The 18428-nt window shown below is 36.4% G+C and overlaps 4 protein-coding genes and 1 long non-coding RNA gene across 5 annotated transcripts; 3 read left to right on the top strand and 2 right to left on the bottom strand.

Moving 5' to 3' along the window:
• The first annotated feature begins 1118 nt into the window (after positions 1-1118).
• Positions 1119-2491, top strand: JOSL (JOSEPHIN-like protein). Its single transcript, XM_021422967.2, has 3 exons — positions 1119-1209; positions 1490-1823; positions 1921-2491. The coding sequence occupies exons 2-3, from the start codon at positions 1740-1742 to the stop codon at positions 2377-2379; spliced, it is 543 nt and encodes a 180-aa protein (XP_021278642.2). The 5' UTR covers positions 1119-1209; positions 1490-1739; the 3' UTR covers positions 2380-2491.
• Positions 2492-5170: 2679 nt separating this feature from the next.
• LOC110412505 (uncharacterized) lies at positions 5171-5820 on the top strand. The gene is made up of 3 exons (XR_002444863.2): positions 5171-5296; positions 5461-5527; positions 5683-5820. It is a non-coding gene; the product is annotated as an uncharacterized LOC110412505 (long non-coding RNA).
• Positions 5821-7796: 1976 nt separating this feature from the next.
• LOC110412765 (thylakoid soluble phosphoprotein) lies at positions 7797-8404 on the bottom strand. Its single transcript, XM_021423385.1, has one exon. The coding sequence runs from the start codon at positions 8244-8246 to the stop codon at positions 7971-7973; it is 276 nt and encodes a 91-aa protein (XP_021279060.1). The 5' UTR covers positions 8247-8404; the 3' UTR covers positions 7797-7970.
• Positions 8405-12146: 3742 nt separating this feature from the next.
• Positions 12147-13727, top strand: CYP86A1 (cytochrome P450, family 86, subfamily A, polypeptide 1). The gene is given in 4 exon segments (XM_021422701.2): positions 12147-13216; positions 13219-13598; positions 13600-13699; positions 13702-13727. Coding segments are annotated over 4 exon segments (1530 nt in total). The 5' UTR covers positions 12147-12192.
• Positions 13728-14199: 472 nt separating this feature from the next.
• PHT4;1 (phosphate transporter 4;1) lies at positions 14200-18401 on the bottom strand. The gene is given in 10 exon segments (XM_089782839.1): positions 14200-14603; positions 14606-14635; positions 15212-15296; positions 15540-15605; positions 15990-16091; positions 16423-16560; positions 17087-17296; positions 17538-17753; positions 17910-18068; positions 18202-18401. Coding segments are annotated over 10 exon segments (1170 nt in total). The 5' UTR covers positions 18301-18401; the 3' UTR covers positions 14200-14538.
• Positions 18402-18428: the final 27 nt, after the last annotated feature.

Here is an 18428-nt window from a genome sequence, read left to right as displayed (position 1 = left end):
ACTAAGGTTGATGATTTCATTAAAATATTGTCAGAGCCATACAACCCCTTGAGGATTTTTATTTAAATCAAGTGTTTGTGATGGCGGTATATTGTCTTTGCATCGTTAATAATTTATGGCTCATTAATAAAATTAATTAATATATTCATCAGCTTGTTTAACATGGTTCCATGAACTTGCTTGTAAGCTTGTTCAATGGGACTAAATGATCTGATAATGACTTTTTCTTATTATTGGCAAAAATGCTTTTCTGTTCTTAACTCTTAGTCTTAGGTATATTTGTGATTTCAACTTTTAAATTCTTTAATGGTATTTCAAATGAAGATTTGGAGTTTTATTTTGCTTTATTATATAAAATTGTAAGTTTTATACACAAATTCAAGGTAAACTGTTAACCAAAGCTTATTTTCTTTAAAACAACTTTTAAAAAAAAAACAAACAAACAAAGAAAGTAAGCCTAAAACAAAATAACTTCGTCTGAGCTCAACTTTTAAGCTCAAGTCAAGTTGCTTGATAAACTCAAGCAAGTGTGAGCAGCCTAGGGTATCAATTAAAATTGTATCAAATCAATTATTTATCTCTCTATATTTGAGTTCCACAAGTTCTTCGGCCCCATCCCAATTGAAAATGATTTACTAATATGACTTCTATGTGCAGGACGATGAAACAATTAGAAAGAACAGCTTTCTTTGTTTAAGAAAATTGCAACCCTCCCAAATGGTGTAGTACATCTTTCAGTTCTGCCTGGATTCTAAATTTTTGTCGCCAAAACACTTCCACACTCTTTCGAGTAAACATCGGGTGGGTAAAAAGAGTGGCAAATTTTGTGGATTTAATGTATTTTTATGGTTCCTTTTGAGTACAAAAATAAGCAAAGCTTGTGATTTTATGTATTGTTTTTATTTACAATTAAGTTGAGATTAATTGATAATAGATAAATATGCAAAGGGTTGTTTGCTATTAAGCAGTGAGTGAGTTAAGGTTATGGTCTGTATCTGTTGAGTGAAAATGGGGCAAAGGCATAGCTACAAGGTAGACATAACGTAGCTACAGGGATATGTCTATATTTTTCTATATCTGCTCTATATCTTCCAAGTTTCCATGACTTAGTTCCATAGTTGCAACTAAAAAGGGAAATGCTTGTTCGTGCAACAGCGTAGTTGGAACTTCAAACCTGAGATATTTATTTCAGCTGCCAGCCAAGCTCAGGTGGTTAGTTTTCCATTTTCAAAGAAACAACAGGTCAAATCTATTTTTCCTAAATAAAAAAAAAATTAAATTCATGTTATGTGTGAATTACATATTTTCATTTCTTGTACTTCAAACAGTTCCTTTATGATTAAAGTTACAATGACTTAAATAATATATTTTAACATAATATATTAGATCGACATTATAATAATTTTTTACTTTGCAAATTTAACCAAATTCAAAATAATTAGCCGAGCGCATAAGGTTTTACTTGGGGCTTATGCTTCCAGTTGCACAGTATCACGCAGGCACGATCACCCAGACACCCGGCCAGAAGGCGGTGGTGGAAATGGAAAACTCTCGATAACAAAGAACACTGGTTTTTCTTTCTTTTTTTTAAAAATATTTTGCCTGTTTTAAGATCGGCAAAACGAGCAGCCTAGCGGACAAAGTTGAGCCTCGGATCGAAATCAAGAATCTTTGGATTTGACGAGCAAATCAGCTATTGGGTCCCTTTGCAATAATCAAATTTCCACAGCCTTTGGTTCATGGCAAGCGAGCAGAACCAAATCTATCACGAAAGGCAAAGATTACAATATTGCCTCTTACATTCCCTTAACAATCTCTTCCAGGTTCCTTCTCTCTCTTTCTTTCTCGCTTTCTTTCTTTTCTAGTATGTTGTTGTATATAGGTTTCGTTAATAATTTGTAATATTTTGTTATACTTCAGCAAAAGGATGCATTTACTCGAGCAAGCTTGAATTCCGTTGCTGAAAAACTCGTTCTTGATGACCCAAACAAGGAAATTTGGACACCCTTTTCATTAGTCTTCAAGCCTCACCATAATTCAATTACTGGAAACTATGATATAAATGTTTTAATTGCTGCACTTGAAGGGAAAGGGAAGACTGTAAGTTGGCATGATCGTCGAAATGGAGCATCAGCTATAGATCTTAATGATGAAATTTTGATGGGAATTGTGATTAATGTTCCGGTTAGACGGTATGCTGGGCTTTGGAAAAGTAGGCATTGGATTGCATTGAGAAATATTGATGGGGTTTGGTATAATTTGGATAGTGATCTTGATGCACCTCAGTGTCTTAAGGATTCTGGAGAAGTTAAGGATTTCTTGGATTATATCATTACTCATGATGGACAGCTTTTGCTTGTAAAAAATGATAGAGAGTGAGTTTTCTTTTCTCATATCAATTACAGGATTGTGTATATTGAAAAGCTCTAAATTCTCTGTACTTGTGAAAGATTAAGATGCAGATAATTGAAGAACTCAATCCATCGACTTTTATTGATCTGTTTATCTTTCTTGTTGAGAAACTGACGGTGATGACTAAGGAGTGTTTGGTTTTGGAACATTTAGTTTGAGGAAATGGTAAGACTGTATCGGAGGGGGGTTTTGCATTTATATATTTGTCTTTGAAGCATGTTTGACCATGATCTTAAGTTCTGATGCTAAATGATAAGCTGTATACAGGAGCAGAGGATGAATGTTGGCACACTCTAAAACTTGGTTTTGGTTATCTACTCCAACTCTTCTCTCTGAAATACTATTTTCTGCTTTTTTTCTATCAAAAATCTTGTGTGAATTGTGTGACAATTTGGGAATAAAATTCTGGTTAAAAGCATGGAACATATTGCACAGATAACAGGGGAAAATGGCAAAAAGCTACTGCTGTATACTTTGGTAGCCTCAAAGTAAACAGTTGAAGATTACATTACAGAAGCTCAAATCAGCTGGAATTTGACTACTTGACTGTGCTTCGTTTTTAGTTTGCTAACTGTATCTGAATGTGGCTTATACATGATTGTTTGGTTCTCTGCTAGCTGTATAAGAGCTACGATTCTGACAGGTGTTTGCCAACAAACTTCTTTAATCCATGATACCAATTGAAATAGAAAAAGAGTACTTAGATTTGCTTGCTTGCCAACCAAAATTAAAATGAAATGAAAGAAAGCTGTACTATATTTAAATTCATTATGAATGTAGTAATCATGTAGGTTATATGGTATACGTTTTAAATCCAGCCAGAGTCTTTAATGTGTGTACTCATATGCCTGCCCTTTTCTGGTTAACGTAGAATCCCCAATACAAGGACTTTCAGCCTCTAGTCATCTTAATCATAGCAGTTGAGATCTGGTTTCCTCATGTTCTTGAGCATTGGTCTATTGGTATTTGGTAGTTGCAGTAGTTACCGCACAGTTAGATTTATTGCAAGTGGCTAGAGAGGGAAAGAGTTGGGATGAGCATAGACTGGTGTTCACTTGTTTGAGTTGTTCAGAACCTTCTTTTTCTCTGTCATCACACGATTTTTAGAAATGACCATCGATCTCTAGACAAAGCTACACCTCTTCTTGAGTAAACCTGGTTTGGTAATCACTAAAAAGACCTGAGAGGATCTTCCTATTCATGTGTCAAGTTAGCCTAAGAATTGCTGGCTTATTTTGGTTTGAGTTTCAGTTTTTCATTCAGCACTAACAAAAACACTACTTCAGTCTTCACAAATAACCTAATACTCTTTATGCATGGTAACTGAATGGCTTGAATCAATATACTGCAATTAGTAGCAACTTGGCTTAATTAGATAATTCTGAATTCCAGACAGCATATATCAGAGAAAAGGTTGAAAGAAAACAGAGTAGGAAGCAGCTATGAGTGAGTCCAGCTTTCGGCTGAGCATTTACCCATTTGGTAGACTGTCATTTTAGGTCCTTTGTCTTGAACTCAATCAGGCTTGGTAATCCTTAGTACAATGGATGGTTTTGTCATCCAACTTTTGCACTGAAAAATGAAAATTTCTTCCACTCTATCAATTGATTGTGATTTTGACACCAATAAACACTTACCACTACTCAACCACAGGGTGCAGATACAGTTGTATTTGTAATTTTTCTTTTGGCTTTTAGACATACTAATTTTACATGGTTAATCATTCATTGCATCTTTTGTCATGTCTAATCATAATTTATCCTGTACTAATCTTGTTTTTAGTCTTAATGAATAGGTATCTCCAGTCTTGGGATTTGGGGGAGAGGTTAGGAAATTGAGACCTGCATGTCTTTAGCATACCTGGTTTTCTCTGACTTGTTACTTTTAACTTCGAACCACCTTTGACATTTATTTTTCTTTACTTTTTGGTCAATCAAATAAATGGAAAATACCAACCTCCAACCCTTTTCTCCTGAGCAAGCAACAGAAAAAAGCAGGGGAATCTGTTGCTTCCATACTGAATATGATCGAAGGATAAAGTGAAAAAGTTTTTTGATCTTATTTATGATCAAAGCAGATTTTACCGAAAGTTTACCTCATCTATACCTTCTTTTCTAAAGGAGAGAGATTAAACTTAATGAAAATCCTAGAATATATATATTCAGCTTAAATCAGGCGACCTCTTTCTCTCAATGGACCCTCTGCTTTAGAGATTCCGAAGGAAGAGAGCACTGGGAGAAATCAAAGAAAACTATGCCTTGTTTTATTTTTTTTGTCCTTTTCCTCCTCTCTAAAGGCTTCTTGCCAACTTCTTTGAGCATCTTTTTCTGATACATATGATTTTGATATTGGTACTAGTCTATAGCCCCTCGTGTGTACATGAGAATTCCAGGCCCCCACCAAATTCTGACGACAATGATAGCATTTCGTCTTTCATTTGTAGCCTTGCAGAGAGAGGCATCTTTCTAACTTAGTCATGATGTCAAGCGTTTTGAAAACGAAAAAAGAATGATAACACAACATTTTATATATATATATATATATATATATATATATATTCCTGATGCGAAATGCTGGTGCATTCTTTAAGTTGTTTGAAAGAAATGGACATACGAGTAAGTTGATTCATTAACTAAATGCTGTGGAGATCATGACATGCATTTGCAACCAGCTGATAGTGTTGACATTTCTCCCTCTTTTGCTAAAAGTTTTTGCCTGACAACAGACGCCTGATACATGCCCAAGATCCATAAAAAAATTTGTATGAGACCCTTAATCCCATCAATCCAAACAGTGCAATGAACTACGTTTTTCTTTTGTATAAGAAAGAGAGAAGCAAGTCTTGAAACTTAGACTAAACACCCTCTCACAGTTGAGCCAAAGAGTAAGTGGCAACCTGCAAACTTCTCTCTTTAACTCAAAGTTGCCCCAGCCCGAGTGATTACAAACTCAAATTCAGATGCTGGTTGAAATATTATTTATTATTTGCTTGAATGGCGTTTAGTCTTTATTTCTTTATCTTTGATCATACATCATCATGCTTTGCAGTGCAGGGTATGTAAAAGAAAAGAGAGCAAACTACAGATAGTATCCCTTGTAAGAAAAGTTACCCAAGGTAAGTCCATGATTTGGGTTTGATTACAAAAACCACGTCACCCTGTTTTCAGTTTACATACGTGAGAGAAGTGTGGGCTTATATTTAATCTTAACTATTTTATTTTTCTGTTTTCTTTTTAATTACTTTTCCCTCCTTGCCTTGAACTTTTTTAGCCCACTGTTTCAGCATTCTCTCCTTTTTTATTTGTCAAGCCCTCCCATCCATCCACACCTCATTTTCCATCCACTGCGACTTCAGTTGTTGCCGCTACGCACTCCCTACCTCTCTCTCTCTCTCTCTCTCTCTCTCTCTCTAAGGTCATCTAAATGCAGAAGATGTCAACTAAAGGGAGCAACAAAGTGAGTAGGAAAAAGGGAAACAACAAGGCAAATGCTTCTGTTATGCAGAAGTCCGATAACAAGGCTGCTAGGAACAGGGGAGTCACCAGGAGTTGTGGCTTCATGTTGTGTAAAAGATCTAAGTTTTCACCTGTAAGATTTCTCAAGCATATTGGTGGGAAAGTGGCAAAAGGTTTGCATGTGGTGTCAATGAGAATTAGGCCTTCTCCTAAGGTTTCTTCTTCATCAGGAAGATCAAAGCCATTTGTAACTCCTGTTGATTCTCATAGGAGTGCTGCCATCGAGGACTGCATCGAATTTATCAACTCTTCTGCTTCTTTGCCCAGATCAAATTCTGTTTCTGCTAATTCTCATTGAGCTCTGTAGTTAATGGTAATATTTGGTCATAAAATAGTTTGCTGAAAATATTAAGCATGGTAATAGCTTATATGTACATTGTCTTTTTCTTTAGATGATGAAATTAAAGCATTACTTAGTTTGCCTATGAAAGAAAGTATCTTATGTTATCCTTTCGGATTCATTTCGCCTACCGGACATTCTGTTGGGATGCATATCTCCCACAGGGCTTACCAGCTAACTTGCTTTGTTTCATAGGTTTCCATATCAGTCCATTTCCAGCCTTGACATAGGTGCATATTTTGTTCTTCAATCTATTTGTTTTTACATTTCCCAAGGTGAATATGAGCACATTTCTACGAAAAAGGTTTCTTGTAAAGTTATTGCAACTTTCAAAGAGGACGAAAACCACAACAAACTGTTGAGGACTTTAGTTGAAGCAGTCACATGATATTGTTCTCCAAATCGGGCGTGTGCAATAGAATTCTTATCTTTTTGACATAGAATTGGCCGAGCATACCTAGCTTTCTTCAGCGCAAGACCAAAATTGACATGCCAATAGTGTGACATTCGTCCTTATTGTTTGTCAATTGGCACACGACAATCACCCATTATCCATCCTGTCCACTACCAAAGCTTGATTTGAACCCTGTGATTAAACAAGGTCTTGTTGGAATTTGGATTTCTCATCCTTCTCTATTATGCCATACACTGTGTTTCTTTAGCTTGAACTGGCCTTGTTCTGAAACAAATAGTCTCTAAAAGCAAGATGCCAGCTAATCCGATGTTTAACTATGTCCACTCTGACAGAAATGAGTTAGGTACTGGATGTAATTGAATATAACAAGATCCTACCAAATCTTTGTTTGTTCAATGTTTGTAGTTGCCTAAATAGCTTGTCAAATATTTAAGATTGAAAGAAAAATAAAGAATTACTCAGAGAGAGAGCAAACCATGATTTATTTTTGAGCTAATCTTTTCTATCTCCTTGGATGCTGATCCAGACATGCATCTGCCATTTCCCATTGGCTAGAATTATTCTATTTAATTCCTCTAACCAGTGCCTAATCTGGCTGTTTCTCCTACTCTAATTTATTGTAACATCATCTATACAAATGTTAAACTTCTACCAGACACGAAGTTCATTGCCTTTAGGTTTTGTCAGGTTCATGCATTAGAAGCTGTCATCTTCACCTCTGTGACAACTAGAGAAATGTTAAAACAACGTGTCAACAAAAAGTGAGCTAATGCATGATATTTCTCAATCACATACAGAAAATTAACAGTTGCATTCTCCGAGAAAACAATACAACAGACAGAGCCAGTTTCTGTTTAATCACTGTTGCATGAAACGTTGCCATATACAGTTCACTTTGTTTCGCAGACAAATTTATCAGATACGGTATATCAAATATGCTATTCACGTTCCTTATTTTATTCCAAGGTTTTCAAGCGGACAAGCACATAAATTCACGACCTTAAGTGTGATGAGCCTTCCGTTAAAAACCAAGCCCGCCACTTTACTTTCATTTATTGGGTAGTAGTTTTAATTTCTTAACAGTGAACTTACCAAGAATCAGTTAATCCAAACATCTAACTTCAAATGAATCCATAATTTAATAGAATATATAGAGAAAAAAGCAGTGTGCATTTAAGGAAATTAATAACAGCTTAGTGCTCAAGAATCAAGTAAGGTTCCAAGAGTACAAGATACAAAACAGGAATAATTCCAAACCAATGAGACACCCAGATGATCGGATTATACTTCATTTCTTGGCGAAAAGTCCCCCAAAGCCACCACCCTTCTTCTTCTGTGGGACAGAAACAGAGTTCTTGCGGCCACTGGCAGTGCCATCACCATTCTTTCCTTCAACTTTCTGGAGGATGGGATCAGTTTCATAGAACTGCTCCTCCTTCTGCAATTGCCCAAGAATCCAATCAAAAGTCCCTTTCTCTTCTTTGCTTCCACCTGCACCTTTTGCCGCTGTTGCAGCGAAAACCCTTGTAGTTGAAGGAGCAAAGGAAATTAGCAGAGAAGCCATTGTCACTTAAGCTTAGACAAGTTTTCTTTCTTTGCTCTTTTGAAATGACACCGGAGCTAGGTAGACTACGTACAGTGGAAATATATTTTATGGGGATAGTGTTTGCACTGAATTTTGGACCGTTGGATGGTGTTTGAGATGATGAGTGGGAAGAATTGGGGAGTGTTTGTACCACGAGCTCTCCACAAGTGTCTTATCTTCATTGCTCGATTTTTAATGGTTTTTATTATTTTATTTTAATTCTTTTTCGTTTCTGTGATTTTCCAATTTTTCAGAGGAGGAAAAATAAGCGATGACAGTTGATCTTAGCACGTATGGATATAGGGATTGATACGTGGCTAAATGCTAACCTATGCACTTTACTAACCTTCCATGCAAAAACCAAACGCCATTTATCTTTCAATTCCGATTTGATGTGGGCCTGAGCCCGCTACCAGTGGAACAAATCGAAATCTCCTTGTACAAGGCCCAAACACTCTTCGTTTGATGTGGGCCTTAGCCCGATAGATCTCCAACCAACCCAAACTGGAGTCCAAACGCATCTCACCACCCAAAAACGCTGATCTTTTCTTAGAGTTACTCTTTTTTTCTATTCTTTTTCCCTTTGAAGCAGGAAGGGCAGGAGTATTTTCACAAATCTATGTATTGGGTAGAAATGTTATCATGTTACGTCAGAAAGAGAGAGTAGATGAACTTATAAGTTATAAAGAGCTTTATCAATTTTGTTAAAATAATTATATAAATTGTTTAGTTAGAGTTATCTTACAATATACATTTAATTAGTTAGAGTTAAATTATGAATAAGATTAGCTTTATTTACATCGAAATTTTTCTCTTTTTTTCACTCACTAGTTGTTCGATGTATTGATATTTTACACCATTGCAATTTATCTAACACTAACTATCACATGTCCTTATAATATTATTTGTGTGTCAACTTTCTATGATGTATTTTGCTACATCATCTGTTGACGAAATATATGTTCCGTTACATTATCTGTTAGCGATATATTTCGTCACTTATCATATATTTTTCCATGTAATATTTTTTATGTCGTGTTTCGTCACGTTATCGTTTATGTCGTATTTCACCAAGTCACTTGATTTGTGTATTTTTATGTCATCTTTTGTATCGTGTTTACCATATCACTTGTCACGTGTATTACCATGTCATTTTTTATTTCATGTTTGTCACGTCACCAACCGCGTATATTACCACTTCATCTCTGTGTCATGTTTCATCATGATACCTATCACATCTTTTGTATCGTATATCATTCAACTACTAGTTGATTTCAAAACTTAATTTACTTGAATTTTCAAAATCAAATTTGCATTTGTTTCTATCGTTATATAGTCAAAATTAGACATCAAAAATAATAGAAGAGAAAATTAATCTTGTTTCCAAGATTGGGAATCACACTACATATATATTTTCCTTTTGATGATACTTCACACAAAAGAAAGGAAGAAGATACCTGTACGTTAATTTAAAGCCCAATCGTTAAAAGATTATGTAATTAATTTAATCCCCCATGTGTGTTCATGCCTCATCTCTTGTACAATAAAGAAAATACATACATGGTGGTTAACCAAATTCTGACTTAAAAGAACTTTGTAATCTGCCACTGCATCTTATTATGGTCCATGACAAAGGGAGTTTAATCCAAAGTTTTGTTACTAAATCAAGTGGCCTATTTTAATTGTTGGGAGGGCAACGGCCTTCTGCTTAAGAAGGTGATTACTCCTAGTTAAGAAATAAGTACCTTAAATAATTCTTTCCAAATGAATGTTTCTATAACTTAAGATTTGAATAACTTACCCAATTTCAGATACGATTTTGTATTCAATTTGAATACTTTAAGGTTTTTATACATTTAGAAAATCAAACTCTTATATTTATATCTATCGAATATGTGTTGGATATAAACAAAGACGGAAAAATAAAGCATAAAATTGGCAATGGAGTATATATATCCTATTCCACTGGAATTAGAATTTTCATTGGATGGATTTCTACAACATGTCTGATCTGAAACAAATTCGAAAAGTGAAGGATTGAAGAACATTACTTGGAACAACTAACACACACACACACACACATATATATATATATATGAGATATCAAACAAGAATAAATCTGATTGTCAACTCCCATAATTTTTAACTGAAACTTGCGCTATTAATCCCACCAGCTCATTGAGCTTCTACATCTTTTATCCTATTATCAGTTAATCATCCAAAAGTTGCAGGGAAATAATATATAATATAACACAAAGATATATATATATATATATATATATATATGTTTATCACAAGGTCGTTAACCAACTAATTAATTGGTAGTAAAATTATTGACAGTGATTACACCAATATGACATAGTTTGTGTGTGTGTGTGTGTGTATATAATGGGATCATCAGTAATTTAAAGGGTATAACTATCAACCTAGCCAAGATGTCATATTTTTCAGCTAATCCATAAAACAAATGCCAAGTTCCCTCTTCGCAGTGCATGAAGTGGCATATATGTAAGAAAATAAAATAATTTGTCATGGTGCAATATCGGGTGCACTCATTGGGTATAGTTGTGATTGTTGTTGAAAGACCAGTAAGCTTAGACAAGAATAAATTGACATGAACGGTACAAACAGCATTAAAATAACAAAGCAAAGGTCGATGGCATTTGACTCACAAATTTAATTATCACGTAAAAATCCCTGAAAAAGAAAATATCGAGGGGTTTGGTGTGATGACCAGCTCCTCAAGGAAAGGGTTAAAAAAGAGGAAACGTTTAGGCCCTTACATTTCTTTCTCTTAAAGTTTCCCCTCTCTTGAAACTACTCACTCAAAGGGAGTCAAATTGTAGCTTGGGTTTTCTTTTAACATGTGCTTTTAGATTTGGCTTTTATCTCTAGGCTTTGTAACCAAAAACCCATTTTCTCAATGCGGGTAAACTGTCTCTAACCACCTCTCTTCCTGTTTTTCTTTGGAATAGGGTCAGCTAGGATTCCAAGAAAAGTAAAAGAGTGAGCTGTTGGTTTTCTGGAAAACAATTGGCTTAACTTTCTTTATCAAACTTACATTCAAGAAAGTGCAATATTAACCCCCCAAAGAAGAAGCGTTCTCTATATTTCATGTGAAATTTCCATTGTACGCACTTGATGGTATCGTTGACAGGTTCGGGAAGAGGTTTCGGAACATAGAAAGATAAGCCACAAGAGATTTATATTATCACAATTCACACTAATTTGTATTGTTTATTTTAATTCATTGAGTTTCATGATTTCATCTCGTAAATAGCATTTGTAAATATTTAAATACTCAATCATACTTTATTGATGTAAGATTCACAATTTCTTTTTGAGACCATGACACAAAACACAACACTAAACTGTTAATTTCTAAACATTAACACTTATCGTCATTATACATGATTAAAGCTAATTAATATATTCATCTCTAAATTAACTATTAATTCATTTGCCTATATTGAAGGTTAATTTGGCATGATTAATTACTATTCCTATCATACGATGCTGATATTCAGAAGACACACCATCTGCTCACAAATCTGAAATAGCAGTTCTTCCAGAAGTTTACGAGTCCGGCTGGCAATTGAATGAAATAGATTAATTAGAGTGCAAAGTTAAACAATTAGAGTTGAGTTAATAACTCAGAAGGACACGTCTCAGTTAATGGGAGCAAGTGCAAGCCTTTGGCACCTACTGAAAAAGCTTGCCGTGGCTTTCGTGCAAATTCTCTCTCATAGTTCCTATCAACCCAACAGCGACCCCTCCTTGGACTAAAATTTCCTAACCACTCTTCCTAAACCTTTCTCATTTTATCACTTTATATATAACTCCATTGTTATCAATCTCTCTCAAAATCAAACTGTCTCGTGCAATAATATTAGACCTTGATTAGCACCAACTTTCTCTAATTCCCATGGAGACCCTTACATTTGTCTTCAGCCTAGCTGCTGCTGTATTTGCTTACGCACTCTGGTTCCATCTCCTAGTCAGGAGGTTAACCGGTCCAAGAGTATGGCCGATAGTCGGTAGCCTACCATATCTTGTCATGAACCGGAGGAGAATCCATGATTGGATTGCTAGTAACCTTCGAGCAACAGGTGGCTCAGCAACCTATCAAACCTGTACGATTGCTCTTCCTTGCTTGGCTTGGAAGCAAGGGTTCTACACCGTCACTTGTCACCCCAAAAACATTGAGCACATTCTCCGCACGCGGTTCGATAACTACCCGAAAGGGCCTCACTGGCAAGCTGCATTTCATGATCTTTTGGGGCAAGGGATCTTCAATAGCGATGGAGAGACATGGCTCATTCAAAGGAAAACAGCAGCGCTGGAGTTCACAACCCGGACACTCAGGCAAGCCATGGCTCGGTGGGTGAATAGGACTATCAAGAATCGTCTATGGTGCATTTTAGACAAAGCATCCAATGAGAAGAAATGGGTAGACTTGCAAGACTTGTTGCTTCGCTTAACCTTTGACAACATTTGCGGCCTTACCTTTGGTAAAGATCCAGAAACACTCTCTCCTGACTTACCTGAAAATCCATTTGCTATGGCTTTTGACACAGCCACTGAAGCAACTCTCTATAGGCTTCTTTACCCTGGTTTAGTATGGAGATTGGAGAAGATCCTGGGGATTGGAGCAGAGAGAAGATTACAGAGTAGCCTCCAAATCGTTGAAAACTACTTGAACGATGCCATTGAAGCACGAAAAGAATCTCCGTCAGATGATTTACTGTCCCGTTTCATGAAGAAAAGAGATGCTGGGGGCAATCTCTTCGCAAGCGCTGTTCTCCAACGCATTGCTCTAAACTTTGTCCTCGCTGGCCGAGACACCTCTTCTGTAGCCCTCAGCTGGTTCTTCTGGCTCATCATGAACCATCCCGAGATTGAACAAAAGATCATCAACGAGATATCAACGGTTCTCTGTGACACGCGTGGTCAGACCACAAAAAATGGCTTGAAGAACCTCTGGTGTTTGATGAAGCAGACAGATTGATATATCTGAAAGCAGCATTAGCTGAAACACTGCGCTTGTACCCCTCAGTCCCTCAGGACTTCAAGTATGTTGTCCAAGACGATGTCTTACCGGATGGCACGTTCGTGCCCGCGGGCTCAACTGTGACATATTCGATATATTCAGTTGGAAGAATGAAGACTATATGGGGAGAAGATTGCATGGAGTTTAGGCCTGAAAGGTGGCTATCTGCAGAAGGCGACAAGTTCGATCCACCAAAGGATGCTTACAAGTTTGTGGCATTCAACGCTGGGCCAAGGACTTGTTTGGGGAAAGACTTGGCTTACTTGCAAATGAAGTCTGTTGGCCTCAGCAGTTCTGCTGCGTTACCGGCTCTCGCTGCTTCCGGGACACAGGGTTGAGCAAAAGATGTCTCTCACTCTGTTCATGAAGAATGGTCTTCGCGTTACTTGCAGCCCCGTACACTAGCATAAGATTTTGACATCTGGTTCATTCACACTCGCAACTCAACTGTGTATTGCTCTTACGGGTATACAGGAAATTAAGGCATGGGGTTCAATTGGGCTTTGGGGTATATAGTTTGATTTGTTTTTACTTAACAATTTCATACATTGTTTGTTTGGGTTGTTGAATTTGATTACAGTTGCTTAAGGGTACACTTAGTCATTCAAATGTCTTTGTGATGTTTATAATCCGTATCAGTTGATATGGGTTTTCATATGCTTATTTTATAATTTCAATAAAAGTTATACTCTCAATTTTCAGCATTTACGAATCACAAAGTCCAACCCAAGGGGCAAAAGATTTTGGTTTCTTCATGTTTTATATATGTGTGTGTGGGTGTTTGTGCATGTGCGTATTTGTGGTACATAATCACTTCTGTCCAAGTGATTGAGAGAACCTACCAAAAAAAAAAATGGGTTTGAGAGAAAAAAGGCAATGAAATTAGAAAATTGATTTGTTAAGGATTAAATATAGCATTTAAAGGATTACAGGCTGTGGTGTGTTTGCTATACAAATAAATTCTTCCTCCAATGAGACCTCTTGCAACAATTGCAATTTAGAGCCATTGACAATTTTGGATTTCAAATTTTGGGTCTCCTTGCCTGGCATTAAGAAAATATGGCCAGTAGCTCAAGTCCAGAAATGGACACTTTGCCTTTCCTCCAAATTTGACTCATACTTTTTCATCTTTTGTCTTCATTCAATCAGTTGAACCCTCTCAAATAGCTCAGGCACGTGGGGGCTTGAGTGCCTCTTGCTAAACATCTGAATATCTGAGAGTCAGTCCAGTATTTTCTCACCAGTTGAAAAGAGGTTCCAAACCACAGTTCCACCCAAGTATAGCCCACTGAAACCTTGAACACATCATCCCAAGAACCTGAGAATTCAATATGAAGGAAAATGCCCAGGAATCAGCAATTGTAAAGATTCAATTATGGGGGGAAAGGGGGCAATGAAATCAAAGGATTTTGTGGGCAATCTTTAATCTACATGAAGTGCTACAGGCTAATACACATGGACCAGGATTCAATGGTCACCATATTAGGAAGGCTTTGGATGGAGGTGTCCTGAAATTCGAACCAACCCACTGTTTTTGACAAAGACAATTTTATTTTCTCACTCTCTTTATAAATACGCATTGATGTCTGTTTTAAATGAAATTGACCAACTTAACCAAACATAAGGGCAAAGTTATTAACCAGAAGCAACTCCCCCCGCTTGGCTTTTTCTCGGATGTCATCTGTAGGTAACTTTCCACAGCCAAAGGTGAGTTAAAATATTTTCAGCAAATTGTATTCCTTAGGCCATGATTCAGTTCAATTGGGCACATTTCCCTAGTTCATAAATATAAACCAGGAATCAAATTTGATTTTCCATTTAGTTTCAACTGGTCTAACATATATTTCTATTAAGCTAATTACCACTCAAGAAAAATCAAGGAGTGACTTCTTACCATGTTGCAGAATGTAACCAGTTGCCGCAGTTCCAAACACCCCTGCCAGTACTCCAGCAGTGTTGGATAAACCAAGTAATACCCCCTGCAGAGAATAAATAGAAAATAAAAAAGGGAAAACCATCACTTCTCCAAACAAGGTTAAGAAGAAAAGCATTATCAACAGTCCAATATAACCCGCTCATGTCAAAAGCCATGACAACAAACACCGGTGGTTAGGTGAAACATTATTAGCACAAATCAAAATTTTGCCACCCTTCATCCCTGTAAGCTTCCTTTTATATTGAAGTATGCTTTGGAGAACAAACTGAACGAACTAAAAACTTACGGAATATCGAGGAGCAATATCCTGATGATTTGAATACAGGCCAGACTGTGAAAATGCGTCCGTTCCCTATTCAAGATAACAAAACTAGAATTAGCTGTGCCAATTGCATATACCAAATTTTCTAACTCCATAAGCATACTTACATAGGACAGAGAAGAATTTTACAAAAATACCCGACTTTGATTTTTTTTTTTATGCTTAATATTTACAAACTATCTAAAATTCTAGAAGTCATAAACCTTGAGATCAGACAAAACTCAGTAATGAACAGAAAATTCGAGAGAGGGGTCTGATCACCCACTATGAAATATCTGTTCCATCAATTAAAACATTGTTGGTAGAGTAACTCAGCTACCGTGATTGAGTGGAAGTTTGAGTACGAAAGAAGGTATGTTAACTGGAGCTAGAGGTATACTGATTTTATGTTTCAAAGTGTTGAAAGAAGCAAACCTGACTGCATGCCATACACAAAACAGCCATAGCAGGAGAATTGACATGGCTCAGCTGAGTTAGGAAGAAAGCAGGGCCAAGAAATCCAATTGATTGCATGATCTGTAATGCATAGTAAGATATATTCAGTAAACTTAAACAGACTGTTCAATTTAGAAATTCAACTTAGCATTAGCAACAGAGAACTTGGAAGAAGAAGATGAAAGAGCACATATGCACATACACTAGGAGACATGGGAAAGAAAGAATTGAATTTGTAACTTTACCAAAGTCGCTAGTGCATTGAAATTAAAAAATCATGATGTGCATCACTCTTGATAAATGTATATATGAAGGAAAGCATATTTACAGAAAATTGCTTAATTAAAGAACAATGAAAATGCAAAACAGCCATTCTAAGAATTTTTTAAAGGAAAATGAAAACTAAGAATACCTTGCGAACAGTGGTCACAGATAAACCTTTGCTCACAAGTGTATCTGCAATCCACCCTCCAAGATTCGCAGAAAAAGCCATTGTCAGCCAGGGCAAAACACAGAAGAGCCCAGATTCTGTGAGATTGAACTTCAGGACCTATGGATGTATAACAAAAATAAATTCTTAATACGATGATGGGAAGGAGAAACATTTTTAACAACTGTTAGAACAAGCCTCCGAACATAACCATGTGAGTGCTTCAAGTTCTAGAAAGTCGAAACAGAGAAAAAAAAATGTTTTTGGGTGAAATAAGGTCAACAACAAGCCACAATGTAGTCAAGGAAGAAAGGTAGTAGACCTCAACAATTTGGGAAAATGGTCCTGAATCATCCGAATTCAGACATAACAATGCCAGAATTCATCAGCTAGATTCTTAGCCAACTGATGAGTTATAACAATTTCCTTAACTATTAAAAAGCGCATTATTTTCCAAAATGAAAAATTGGCATGGGCTATCAAAATAAGGGGACATTGTAGGACACTTCACTTCCATTGTTTGCCAGGAACTTAATATCTACGGTTTTTGTTGACTCTTCCACCCTTAGGAAGCTTACTAAGCATTTTGAATGCTATGGTTGCAAGAATGATAGAGCAGTGTGCATTCAGGGATGAAATGACTTACTTGATGATAGTATGTTGGCATCCATGTCAAAAGAATAAATGTTCCCCAATTGTGACAGAAATGAGACACTATTAGGGCCCATACAGGTGGCTTTGACAAGATTAACCTCCAAGGTATTGTTTTAACTTTCTCGTTGGTAATATTGTTGGTGACAATAAGCTTCTTCTCCTGGGGCTGAAGTTGAGGATCCTCAAGAGGTGAACTATGAGCCTACAGAAAAAAGAAGAAAAATATATGACATTAGCAGATATTTTTGAATAAAATCAAACACTCCTATCACTATCAGAACGTCCTTGTTGACAAACAACTGAGGCCTTCATCCAAAAAATGTACACTAAAACTTAAGATCATTCAAAATATGAGTGCTTCATTTACACATAATAGTAATTTATTTAGAATCTTTGTAAAGAAACATGTCAATCAATACCACAAATAAGGGGTGCAATTTTACCTTATTTAGCCATAAAGCAAACCAGACTGTCCCTAGAGAACCGAAGGAGTAAAACACTGATGGCCATCCAAACTGATGTATCAAGAATGGTGAAAAAGCCAGGCCAGTAACTGAGCCAAGATACATTCCACTATACACCAATGCTAGTGATCTACTCCTTTCGGCAACAGGAACCCACTTGGACAGAATATTATTCATGGCAGGCATAGCAACACCCTGAAAACAGAATCAAACTAAATCAATAGTTTGGCCTTGTACGGTGACAAAATATTTGTAGTTTTCTAAGAATACTAAAATTTCAAAGTATTCTTGAGTCTTAAAAGCTGTTGAATTAATTTGTTTTTTGGGTAGCATACTGATAAAAGAACCAACCTCGCCAATTCCCATGAAAGCACGAACGACAAGTAGGAATGGCAAACCAATTTTAGCAGCAACAGGAGTAAGAGCTGTAGCAATGGACCACCATACTACCCCAAATCCTAACACCGACTTGCCACCTACAGTGTCTGCCCATATGCCACCGGCAATCTGTCATTAACAACAACTAAATTAGCAAGAAAAACCCAAAAAAAAATTATCCTTTAGATTAACAGAAACCAAAATTTCGTATCATAACCAAACCATTAAAAAAAGGAAAAGAAAGAAAGAAAGAATTTATTTCCTGAGTAAGGAGATAACCCCAGAAAAAAGATGACTGTATTAGACCAACAGTTGCTGGGTTCCAATTGAATTCAGCTGACATGGGAAGTATAGCAATGCTCATATTTACCTGCCAAACAAAATCTGTTCAAAGTTGATAACTCAGAGAATAACGAAAGTTTAACTGAATTTAACTACTATCGCTAATTATAGCTATAAAACTAACGGTCATTTTCAAAGCTCTTCAAAAGA

This window comes from Theobroma umbraticum, unplaced genomic scaffold (assembly GCF_002168275.2).
Source record: "Theobroma umbraticum cultivar Fairchild unplaced genomic scaffold, ASM216827v3 scaffold_95.0, whole genome shotgun sequence".
In the NCBI taxonomy this organism is placed as follows: Eukaryota; Viridiplantae; Streptophyta; class Magnoliopsida; order Malvales; family Malvaceae; genus Theobroma; species Theobroma umbraticum.
Note: the sequence above shows the minus strand (reverse complement) of the source record. Positions and strands in the feature narration are given on the sequence as shown.

Bases quoted from the DNA above. Each gene is read 5' to 3' on its own strand.
- JOSL (XM_021422967.2), top strand. From the start codon at position 1,740: ATGGCAAGCGAGCAGAACCAAATCTATCACGAAAGGCAAAGATTACAA. The intron at 1,824-1,920 runs GTTCCTTCTCTC...GTTATACTTCAG, and splicing joins CCCTTAACAATCTCTTCCAG to CAAAAGGATGCATTTACTCG.
- LOC110412765 (XM_021423385.1), bottom strand. From the start codon at position 8,246: ATGGCTTCTCTGCTAATTTCCTTTGCTCCTTCAACTACAAGGGTTTTC.